The sequence below is a fragment of the Cyprinodon tularosa genome, unplaced genomic scaffold, assembly GCF_016077235.1.
Source record: "Cyprinodon tularosa strain WSP-4 unplaced genomic scaffold, ASM1607723v1 ctg69, whole genome shotgun sequence".
Lineage (NCBI taxonomy): Eukaryota > Metazoa > Chordata > Actinopteri > Cyprinodontiformes > Cyprinodontidae > Cyprinodon > Cyprinodon tularosa.
Genome location: NW_024039440.1, coordinates 694,844 through 707,486, shown reverse-complemented (window position 1 = coordinate 707,486; position 12,643 = coordinate 694,844). Strand labels below are relative to the sequence as shown.

The 12,643-nt window shown below is 39.9% G+C and overlaps 1 protein-coding gene and 1 non-coding gene across 2 annotated transcripts in view; both read left to right on the top strand.

Moving 5' to 3' along the window:
* Positions 1 to 11,504, top strand: part of LOC119771757 (NADPH oxidase 4) — a 31,812-nt gene extending 20,308 nt beyond the window's left edge. The window contains exons 12-18 of the mRNA XM_038267885.1: positions 1,602 to 1,662; positions 2,246 to 2,327; positions 3,963 to 4,082; positions 4,171 to 4,279; positions 4,559 to 4,627; positions 10,041 to 10,141; positions 10,234 to 11,504. Of these exons, the coding sequence (XP_038123813.1) occupies positions 1,602 to 1,662; positions 2,246 to 2,327; positions 3,963 to 4,082; positions 4,171 to 4,279; positions 4,559 to 4,627; positions 10,041 to 10,141; positions 10,234 to 10,354 (663 nt within the window). The 3' untranslated portion in view covers positions 10,355 to 11,504. The remainder of the gene's footprint in view (positions 1 to 1,601; positions 1,663 to 2,245; positions 2,328 to 3,962; positions 4,083 to 4,170; positions 4,280 to 4,558; positions 4,628 to 10,040; positions 10,142 to 10,233) is intronic.
* On the top strand, positions 8,452 to 8,523 carry trnad-guc. The gene has a single exon. It is a non-coding gene; the product is annotated as a tRNA-Asp (tRNA).
* Positions 11,505 to 12,643: the final 1,139 nt, after the last annotated feature.

Here is a 12,643-nt window from a genome sequence, read left to right as displayed (position 1 = left end):
ATAAAATATGTACAGGATAAAGAATCTATTTCACCTTATCTTTGAACTTTTTCACACTTTAGTGACATCATAACTATAAACTTCCATGTCTTTTATTATAATTTTTAATCGTCGATCAAGACCAGATGGAATACCGTTCAAACCATCATCCTAAAATAAAAGGAATACATTACAAACCAACCGTAGCACAGCCGCCACTCAATCCTACAGGGAAAAACACGAGAGAAATCCCCAGAGAGGCAGTGAAAGGGCCTAGAGTTCAGTAACTCAGAAGAATCTGCACATATGCACAGCTTAAACACAATTGGTACAACTTGAACAGTTGCTAACCACTCATAGGTGCCATTCTTTAACAGAGACAGTGCAGCTGTTCAGGGGAAATGAAAAAATGGGCGGAGCTAAATTAGAACAGGGTGCTGAAAAGAATAGTTAGAGGCTACACAGGAGTTTATATGATGATGGATGTCAACCTTCTTGTAGGATAACATTGGCAAAAAATACACGCAGAGCTGCAATTATATCGATTAAATCAAAGTTGTGTCATGTGTTTAAATGGCCTAGCCCCATTTACACTACACTTTTGAAACTGTGCCAAGATGTGTGAGCATGGTGACCGATATGATTGTTGAGTGTAAATAGCACGCAAAACTGAACCAGACCGTGCCAGACACAACCAAACTGTGCTAAACTGGTCCTAGTTCATTATTAGGGCTCAGTTCTGGCTTGGTTTTAGATAACAAGGAGCGCATGAGCAGCCTTAGTAATCTTGACAGTTCAGACATTTATAAAAATACTAGCTTCCCTACCGTGCCATACGATTTCCAGTAATGATTCTGCTTAGCAGTGTGATGAACCTCAACCTCTGTCATTGTTTTTCTGCGAGTGTAAGCCCTGCTTAGACTATCGTTTGTCATATTCAATTCCCAAAAGCAGACTCTGACGAGTAAATTCACCAAGGGCTGCCTTCTTTGCTTGACTCTCCGCAAAAATGAAATATCACCATTATAACCAAACTTCCTGAATGTTACAGGCGCAGCCCTGTTGATTTGCATAGATCGTAACTAGGAGGCGAGGAACCACACAGTTAACTGATCCAAGCTTGGTCTGAACTCTGCATGGATCAGTTTTTAGAGAGTAGTGTAAATGGCGCTTCTAGACCTAAACCCAAGTCACAATATCTGATGGGTATTAAAAACTGGCTGTTCTGGAGCTAAAATGCCTCAACTAATTAGGCAATAATTTCATTTTCTAAACGTAATGATTGCAACAAAAGTAAAATGAATCTTTATAGGTTTTGGTTATACAATGAAGTAATGTGTACAAAGCTCAGTTGATGTGAATACCTTTTTTTTTTAGCAGAACATTAAAGACTCACTCTGACAGAGAGCAGACTGACCCCTGAGGCTATTAATGCTCTCTGCCAACAACGAGGCTGTGTGCTCTCTCTTGTGCATTGTTAAATTTAATGAAAAGAGTTCCAGCCTTCGCTGCATACCTTTTTTTAAATCTCATGTTGCCGCTTAACATTGTATGCTGTTTTGCATCTAAAATCCACTAACAGTGTGTGATATCCACTGTAACTTACTGTTTAACTCTTTCAGTGCCCAACGGTGAACAAGGAGACTTTCGGCATCCATCTGCGAGTCGTGGGAGACTGGACTGGTATGAGAGTAGCACATAAACACACACAGGATGGAAGTTAGTTTATGTTACCCCCCCCCCCCCCCCCCCCCCCCACTGATTTCCAGTTCTCTCTGGGGAGGTTGCATTTAGAGCTGCATTGTATGAGCATGAGTGTGCATGTGTAAGAACCTTACTTTACCCCTATAATGTTCCTGTGGTTTTATTGTCCTGCTGGAAAACTGGACTAGGAATGCAAAACCATATATAGATTGCTATTGCTAGTAATCATGTTAAGTTTTAAAATGCTAATCTCATAATATTTTTTCCTCTTTATGCTGGAAGCTTTACATAAAAGTCATAAAACTGTGTCAAGATAACTCCAGCCTTGCAGCCAGATCAAAAAGGAAGTGGGTTTTAGAGGAAGCGATGACCTTAGGGACGCACATGAATCTGCCTGCACTTGCGGCTCTTCACGTCCACGCTAACATCCTTTCAGATGACAGAAAGGGAAGCTGCTTTGTTTGTGTTAGACTCACGATATGCCATGATGACAGGCTCTAAGGAAAGTGGAAAGCAATGAATTGGGACGCGATGAAAACTGCCTCTCCTCTCTTCCCTACAGAGCGCTTCACGCAGCTGCTACTTCCTGGGCCAAGGAAGGACTTGGAGATTCTTCCCATAGTCCAACAGAGGACATACCCCAAGTAGGTCCTCCACACACTGATTCTGCTTTTCAAATCCTTTTTGGGGAGTTTGGCAGAGGGATAACGGGGTTTCTGAAAACCAATCAAGTCCAAACTCTAACATTTATGTTAATTGATTATTACTTAAAAACAGCTTTATCTATTGATTGTTTGCTGGGCTTATTGTGTTTCATCCCACCTTACACTGTAGGGTATTTATCTTAATATTAATAATAGTAATAATAATAATAATAATACATTTAATTTATACTGCACTTTCCATCAAAATATCTCAATGTACTACAGGTAAAAAAGAGAAAAGCATAAAAAAGCTATTTTTAAAAGAGAGGAAAACATCTAAAGGGGACCAAAAGCTTTGCTAAAAAGAAATGTTTTAAGGCCTTTTTTTTTAAAAACACTCAGTGGATTGAGATGCCCTCAAGGTGTCAGGAAGGGCATTCCACAGATATGGGGCATCAGCACAAAATGCCCCGTCTCCCATTTTCCCTGAGGCTGGTTCTGGGAATATGGAGGAGGATTGAATGAGTGGAGCGAAGGGAGCGGGTTGGGTTTTGTGGGTTGATAAGTTCTTTGAGGTGGGGGGGCATGTCCATGTATGCATTAATGTGTGAGTTGGGAAACATTGTACTCAATCCGGGTGGAGATGGGAAGCCTGTGTAATGAATGGAGAATGGGTTTTATGTGCTCATGTTTCTATGCTCTCATCAGGATCCTAGCTGCAGAGTTTTGAATATACTGAAGCCTCTGCAGACTCTGTCTAGGGATCCTAATGAGAAGTCCGTTGCAATAGTCCAGTCTGGAGGAGACAAATGCATGAACCAGCTTTTTGGTGTCTGGGAATAAGAGAATGGGACAGAGTTTGGAAATGTTACAGAGGTTGTAAAAAGAGGTCTTGCAATGGTGATTTATATGGGCTTCATATGTAAATTGAGTCCATTTTTACACCAAAATTATTAACTGCTGATGAGAGCGGGATGTTAGAACCAGAAAAGGTGACGCTGGTTATGGATAATGATATGGTTTGATGAGGAGTTCCAACCAGGATGGCTTTGGAGCTATTGAGTTGAAGAAAGTTTTGCTCCAACCATACCTTTATCTCCTCCACACAGGTGGTAGGTTTTGGTGGGGATGACTGTGAGCATGGGGTGTCAGCTGGGACATCATCTTAATTTATGCAGGAAGGTTTTGAGCTTTACACAATATGCTATAAGCCTTATTTTCTTTTTTCCTGCCATTCCATTAATGTTATATTTTAAAGTGTTCTGAGTCGATAGCTTTGTAAGTTTTCTAAAGGTCTTTGCTGCTAATATCACTTTGCTTTGGTTTAATAATTGACCATTTTTAGAGGAAATAATTTTTCTTCCCAACCTACCTGTGATTTATAGAGAGGCTCTAAAGTGTGCAGTGTCCTCTGTTACTTTAACTAGACAACATTTTAATTGGAGAAATATTTAATGTTATAAAAGTTTTTGAGGCTTTTTGAAATTACAAATAAAGAATAAGCACACACCTGCTTCCTTTTTATTTTATAAAATCTATGGAAAACTACAGCTATAAGATTCCATCCCAGGCTATTAATAATGGTTCACTTATTTTACTAACTATGTTCGTGTTTCTGTTCTTGTTTATCATCAGGCTTTACATTGATGGTCCATTTGGAGGTCCATCTGAGGAGGTCTTCAATTACGACGTCAGCCTTTGTGTCGCTGGAGGAATTGGTGTCACGCCGTTTGCCTGCGTACTCCATGCTCTGCTGTGAGTTTTGGAAAAAAAAGGAAAAAGAATCAGATTGAAATTATAAATTATCATTATTGACACATTGACGTGCTTCTGGTCCACCCAGTGATGGCTGGAGGGGCTTCAGGTTACAGAGGCTTTACTTTGTGTGGGTCTGCAGAGAGCTTCAGTCATTCTACTGGTTTGCAGAGCTGCTATGTGCCCTTCATCAAAAGGTCAGTCCCCACTGTCTATCCCCTGTTTAATAAATGTAGCTGCATCATAATGTCACACATATAAGCTGAAGGACTCTACAGTGCTAAACAAAGCAAGACGTAAATTGCATGGTGCTTGTGAGCCTTAGCATTTTATCCCCATCAACCAAAGCATATGTAAAAATGTAAGAGCACAAATTTCTTATGAGGTAGTGCATCAAATAATAAAAATTGAATATTGTGTTTTATATTTTACCTTCATCTAATACAGCATTCTCTATGTTTGTGTTTGTTAACCAGCTATGGCAAGAGAACAGGCCGGATTACTTTAACTTGAAACTGTATGTCAGTCAGACAGACAACATGCAGGTAATAATCACACACTGGTGCATGCTTATTGCTTTAAAATGATATGATTTAACTGTATTTTGTTGCTTTTTTTTTGGATTTTGCTTCTCTATCTATGTCTTTTTTACATTGACCACTAGAGGGCAATAGATCTCAATAGCTGTGACCAGATTAATGATCAGAAACCCACAATAAGACATTATATCAGACATTTTCCTTTAGAGAACTGCATATGGATTGATGTGGTTTTCATACGTAGTTCACTGTAAGGTTGAGAATTGGTATGATGGCATTTCAATCATAGCTAAAAATTTAACTCTTGGGTTAAGCCTAATAAAATGGCAGCAAACAAGCAATACTCTTCATAAGTACAGAATTACTGTTGACAAATAAGATCCTGCAACCTGTGAGTGTTTTCAGGCAGCTCCTTAGTTAGTTTAGTGGTGAGTATCCCTGCATGTGAGGCGCACTGTTGGCATAGAGTGTCCACCAATCTGACCCCAGAAGAGGGCTACATTACTTCAGAAGAAACCTAAGCAGTACCTTGTGAAAAACAACACTACTTCCTCAGATAAAAAATACATTTCCTCTTCATGTTTGTCTGTTAGGGGCAAAGAAATATTGCATCATGTTTAAAAAAATACATGAAAACCTTTTAGAATAATTGTCGTCTAAAACACAGAATCAGAATAAAGTTTATTGCCAAGTAGATTTGCAGTTGCAAGGAATTTGACATTGTGTAGGTCCTGAACGGGGACATAGGATTATTAATTATTGAGTCAATCACCATATAACAGTAGAGGAAACATTTTTGCATATTTTCCATAAAGATTGTTAAGGTTTTTATATTTATTTAAACTGTGATCAGATTGCTACTGACCTAGTAAAGAAAATTTAATATAGATCCAAAAGATTTAATCACTGAGCTCAACTTCTTTTAAATTTATCAAGGAATAGAAAAATCATGACATCACATAAAATTACTAAGTATATTACTAGAAAATAGTATAGTGGTGGTACAATTATATGCAACAGAAGCATAGTCGGCTAAAATAATGCTATCACAATTGTAAAAATCATCCATATTTTAATGTTCAACCATTAAACAGAACTAACATTTTTCCAGATGTTATGGATCAGTTAAACAGATATTTGTTGCATTTGTTTTTCCAACAATTATCATTAGTAAATACAGTATTCCCTCTTGGTAACTAAATTAGATGAAACAGCGCCAAATCACGTAGTGTTCATATAATGTATTACATCCGTAGTGGTTTAGAACTACCATAGAAAATGAATGGGAAACGGTTTAGGGCGGTTTAGCTAAAGCAGGGGTGGGCAAACTTTTTGACTTGCGGGCCAGAATGGGTTCTAAAATTTGCAAGAAGGGCCGGGCCAGGAGCATTTGGACAAGCAATGTCATTAATTAAACCTGGGGATTGAAATGTATAAAAAAACCAGACAATTTTCACGACCATAAGGCGCACCGTACTAAAAGGCGCAGTCTCAGTTATGTGTGCCATTTCTGTATTTAACACACACATAAGGTGCACCGGACTATAGGGTTTTCTTATATACAGGTACATGTCCTCTACTACCTTTAGATACCTCTACTGCGTATTTAAAAATAGAGCAGGGGCAAAACTGAGTATGATTGTGCTTTATTCATTTATTTATTACAAAGTATTAATCAAACCTACGTGCTGGCCTTGAGACAGACACGTCGCTGATGACACAGAGCGCTGTGATGACTCCTAAATTAACTTAAAATCCTGAAACCTGCCGACGGAATATGATCGCTTTTATTGCTGGTATCCTGGTGCCTGCAGTTTAAATTATTTAGATGAAAAACACCTGCCAGCCACCGAGGTGAACCCGGAGGCTGCCCGGCCTAGAGGCTGCTGTTGAAGGGGTTCCTACTGTCAGTGTACCGCTGGTATGTGGTGCACCGACAGTAGAAATCTGGATGAACTGACTGCAATTATTAAGTTTTCAGGTGGACTTTCTCACTTAAAAACATATTAAAACTACTTTATTCCCACTGATCACATCAAATATAGCTGCAAGATTTAGATTATTTAGATGAAAAAACACCTGCCAGCCGCTGCGGTGAACCCGGAGGAGACCCGGCCCAGAGGCCCCCTATGGAGGGGAAACAGATTATTTCAGGCAGCTGAAATATATGGTTACCCCCCTTAAAATTTTTGCAAATAAAGAGTAAATATGACCAAATCCACAGGATTTGTTCTCGGTGGTGAGATGAATAAGGACAGTTAAAGACTTGTAGGTAAATCAATTTCTTCCCCTGTTATGGAGGGGGAACAGAATATTTCAATAAACTGAAACATCCATTATCTCCTCTCCTCCTCCCATATCTTTGGGAAATAAAGAGCAACTGTTTCCAATTTCTCTAAAATTGATATGTGTGATGTGGTATACTATTAATGTCCTTAATCCAGTAATCTGTCATATTTTACATTAGAAGGTGATTAACCAGAAATTCTACTCTCATCTTCGCAGGACGTCTTAATTTGTGTGCCCTGCTATCAGCCAGTTTCCATCCTCTTATATCAGCAATGAAAAATAAAAAATACACTACGTGTTGTTGTGTTCGGTGACTGACGTTTATTTCTGTCAGGCTGAAGGGACAAAAGTTGGAGAAATACCGATTCTCTTGGCGTTAAAAAAAACACAAAACAGCGTGAGGACCTCGTTAATGTATTTATTTTACAATTTCTTAAAAAGAGCAACCGATTAAAATGGATGTTACAAAGTTGAGATGATTATATGAGCTGTTTTTACCGAAAAATGATCAGGAGCGCCTTAAGAATGGTCAGATCCGCCTCTCTGGCTGCAATGCGCGCTCCCGACACAGGGGGAACAGATTTTCACGGGGAAACAGAATTTCGCACAAGACCTCTTCACACCGATGTCGAGCGGTTGAAGTTCCTTTGTCAGACCTCCCGGGATAACGGCGAGCACAGCGTTCATTCAGTCACAGATTAACAGCGATGGTGATGCGTGGAAAAAACCACCTTGTCTCCTCATACACCTGCCTCGCTGTCAGCTCCCAGATCAGCTTCTCTGATTGGTTGATGTGGCGCGTCCAGCAGCAAAACTTCAATTTTTCCATCTCGAGCAGCAGCAGCGCGTTGGCGGCGCGCTCCCGAAGCGCACCGATGTCGAGCGGTTGAATAACAGCGAGCACAGCGTTAATTTGTTTCACCATGTTTTTCACATCAGCTGTGAGATGGGCACGCATGCAGTCACAGATTACCAGAGATGGTGATGAGTGGGAAAAAAACACCTGGTCTCCTTACATTCACCTCCCTCAGCCACGCTTTCATCATCTCCTCAATGAGGAGATGAGGAGTTCTGCATGGTGCATGGTGGTCTCAAAAGTCGCAGTTACAACACACATAGGGCGCACCGCACATTTTGAGGAAAAAAAAAAAAAAAAGACGTTTATGTGCGCCTTACAGTCGTGAAAATAGTGTAATTTGGACAAGTTCGGCGGGCCGGATTGAAAAGCCTAACGGGCCGTATACGGCCCGGGGGCCGTAGTATGCCCATGTCTGAGCTAAAGACTTACCGAAGGCTGGTGAAACAGCGCCAAATCACGTAGTGTTCATATAGTGTATCACATCCGTAGTGGTTTAGAACTACCATAGAAAATGTATGGGAAACGGTTTAGGGCAGTTTAACTAAACAATTCTCGAATTGGTGTCAATAGTGAGTTATCACACCGAATCCTTATAAAAATACACACACAAAAAAAAATTCTTTATCAGAATTGCAGGTATGTCATATAAGATTCGACGCGGACCCTGACGCTGTTAAGCAGCTCCTCGTTAGTATAGTGGTGAGTATCCCCGCCTGTCACGCGGGAGACCGGGGTTCGATTCCCCGACGGGGAGTTACACTTTTTTTCTCTTTTGAAAGCTTTATAGCTTTATGTAAAATATAGCCTAGTTTCAATTATAAATTTCAACTTTTAAATCATTAATCATTTTCAAATATTTAAATGATTGCAGCAGCACCAGTCCTGGTTTATGGTGTGATTAAATGTTGGTGTTTAACAGAGAAACAGCTTTATTGTATTTGTTTTGACAGGGCCGTATGAAGTCAGACATTTCATAGCACTTGAATTTGCTACGGTACACTATGTTGACTCAGAGCTCTTGACCCGTAACATGCAGTGTGTGTGACCTCCATCGAGGTCGGGTTGCAAAGGGAAGAATAAAAAAAGCCCTGCTGTGGTGCGCACAAAGACATGTGGCCAAAAGCTTTGTCCTGTGGAAAAAAAAAATTCAAGCTGAGATAGCTTGTGGGTTTCAGATCTTATTATCTGTGTACAAAGTGGTAAACATTTGCAAACAAAGACCTACCTTGCCATAAAGTTGTAATTATTAGTTTAATACAGGCTGTATTGTTGAGAGCTTTTTTTTTACGTCGTGACTTTAAACTATTTTCTTCTAGAATCAATAAAAATAAGTTTACTTGTTTTATTTTCTTCGAATAATTTTCTTTGTTCATCATAATTATCAAGAACTTAAAAGTATGACAGTGTTCGTCAGTGACCACCAGAGGGGGCTGTGACCTTTGGGAAATTTTATACTTCAAGTAGTCTGCTAAACCCTGACAGCAAAAAGTTATGTGTGAATTGCCTGGGTTGAAAATGGTTCCTGGATCTTGCTTTGGAGACCCCTCCTCTGACATATTTTAAGCAATTGTTACATTTCAACATGTTTAGGTTTTGGCACTGAAACAAATTTCTCTACAAACAGGTAATAGGCAGATCAAATGCAGCCACTCATCCGTTTGGGGAAGTAATGATACTAATACTTTATAAAATAAAGAAAATGACCAAAGTTAATCTGTTCAGACTTCCAGGTAAGTTATATAAAGTACCAAATAGTTTAATCTTTCCATTACATTTGGCCAGAAGTCTCATTAGACTTCCTGATGTGCACAATAGAAAGCATGATGCTGCCACCACTGTGTTTCTCACTGTGGAGAGTGCGTTCTGGGTCAGTTTTAAAGCCATACGGTAAATGTTGTTTCTTTAGGGCATTCAATGACCTATATACATTTTCCTACATGTTTGCTGTGTCTTTAACACAGAACTGCTTATATCTTTTGTTTGCAGTTACTTTCTTCACACAATTACATAATAACAAAGGGATTTTCAATTCTATTCCACCCTATTCAATTTTAAAACTAGCAGTAAACATTAGTAATATCAATAAACATTGTTTCCTGCTAAAATGTCCTTTTTTGACATCATCATTACAACAAAAGACATAATTAAATCTACTTTAACATAATTTTTGTGTAATGCTTGTCTTCATCTGGTGACACTATGAGTATTTGCAGAGCTGTTTAAAAACAAAAATCTGTTTAATTTTCTTAGCTTTACTTCTCTCTCTCTCAGAGCATGTCTGAAGAGCGGTTCGGCCCACTTGCCTCGAGGTTGCAGGTTGGTCGACCCAGGTGGAAGCTTCTTCTTGATGAAATTGGAAAAAGCAACAAACAGTGAGTTTGAAAGGAGATTTTATAGAAGAACGGATTCATTTGGTTAAAAGTAGCATTACTCCACCTTAGCCTTTTTCTTTCTTTGGTTTCAGCAAGCGAGTTGGTGTTTTCTGTTGCGGACCAAAAGGCATCTCCAGGACTCTCCACAGGCTGTGCAACTCAGCCCGATCATGTGGGACAACCTTTGAATTCAACAAAGAGTCATTCAGCTGATTGAACTTTATGGCCAGATGGAGTGAATGAATAGATTTTCATTCATTTTAGGGCTGAAACTCTTTATCTGCAGTAAACCTCTCAATACCTCAGGGATCCTTTCCTGTCAGGAGTCGTTTGGCATTGAGGAGATGGTCCAAAAACTCAAATATCATCCTGACATCCAGCTGAACGGCCTTATAGCTGCCTCAGGTTCAGCATGTGATTGTGTCAACATGAAGAAACTGCTTCATGCTCAGAGTGCCTGTTCTTAATCCTCTGTTCTTTTCAAGCTTTGACTTAATTCCTCTGTTTCCTCTGCGCAGCATCTTTGTTTCCTCATTCTGGATTTTAATGTGAGAAAGAAAAAACTGCAATATATCAAGGCAGAGGAAATCCATTCTTCTAAGGCCAAAACATGATTTAGTGCAATCACTCAGGGAGGATACATGCTGTTTCTTTTGTATTCCAAACGTAAGGTTTAGCAGCAAGTGTTCCTGTGTGTAAATACTTTAGAAATATGAGGTAGTTAAGTTTCCCAAGTTCTTACCAAATACATTGATGTTTTTTTGTGTGTGTTCAAAAAATATGGAGGAGCTGATGTGAGTGATGTTAGAAGTAGCAATAGTCCAAAACAAAAGGCATGGTAAGGGGTCAGAGAGGATCAAACTCAGGACGGATGGAGCTTTATGGGACTACTGTAGGAGCTGTTAGTCTAACTTAATTTATTGTTTCATTTACCAAAGGCTGGTATCCACAAGGTTTTACCAACTTCTTACTGTAATCATATTACTTTGAGACTTTGTTCTCCTCAGGATGAAAGTTTTTATCGTTAGTTTTGCATAATCCAGTATATCATGTCACCAGAAGCATTGGGACTCTTCTTTTAATGTTTGCTTAAACAAGATAGGAGATATTCAGTTGTTACAGTAAAAAATATTTTGCATCTTAGCAATTTTATTGTCACACTTGAAGCTGAGTTAAATCAATATGCATTTTCTGAATGGCACCTTAAACAGACTGTACATACCCGAACAGTAATTCAGAATAACTGACAGCATTTGTTTTATCACTGAGGGGATTTGAACTTTTTAACTGGGATTGCTTTTTTTTTTCTCTGCCATAAATGAATGTCTTGTTTGAAAACATGTTTTTATCTTTATTAAATTGTAGAAGAATCTTCTTTGGTGTAACTTCTTACTCATCTCCTGTAAGGCTGGGCATACATACTATGTATGTATGCCCAGCTTCCTGTGTTGCTTCCTGTGTTTAGTATATATATATATATATATATATATATATATATATATATATATATATACACTATATTGCCAAAAGTATTTGCTCACCTGCCTTGACTCACATATGAGCTTAAGTGACATCCCGTTCCTAATCCATAGGGTTCAATATGACGTCGGTCCACCCTTTGCAGCTAGAACAGCTTCAACTCTTCTGGGAAGGCTGTCCACAAGGTTTAGGAGTGTGTTTATGGGAATTTTTGACCATTCTTCCAGAAGCGCATTTGTGAGGTCGCACACTGATGTTGGACGAGAAGGCCTGGCTCTCAGTCTCCGCTCTAATTCATCCCAAAGGTGTTCTATCGGGTTGAGGTCAGGACTCTGTGCAGGCCAGTCAAGTTCATCCACACCAGACTCTGTCATCCATGTCTTTATGGACCTTGCTTTGTGCACTGGTGCACAGTCATGTTGGAAGAGGAAGGGGCCAGCTCCAAACTGTTCCCACAAAGTTGGGAGCATGGAATTGTCCAAAATGTCTTGGTATGCTGAAGCATTCAGAGTTCCTTTCACTGGAACTAAGGGGCCAAGCCCAGCTCCTGAAAAACAACCCCACACCATAATCCCCCCTCCACCAAACTTTACACTTGGCACAATGCAGTCAGACAAGTACCGTTCTCCTGGCAACCGCCAAACCCAGACCCGTCCATCAGATTGCCAGATGGAGAAGCGCGATTCGTCACTCCAGAGAACGCGTCTCCACTGCTCTAGAGTCCAGTGGCGGCGTGCTTTACACCACCGCATCCGACGCTTTGCATTGCACTTGGTGATGTATGGCTTGGATGCAGCTGCTCGACCATGGAAACCCATTCCATGAAGCTCTCTGCGCACTGTTCTTGAGCTAATCTGAAGGCCACATGAAGTTTGGAGGTCTGTAGTGATTGACTCTGCAGAAAGTTGGCGACCTCTTCGCACTATGCGCGTCAGCATCCGCTGACCCCGCTCCGTCAGTTTACGTGGCCTACCTCTTCGTGGCTGAGTTGCTGTCGTTCCCAAACACTTCCATTTTCTTATA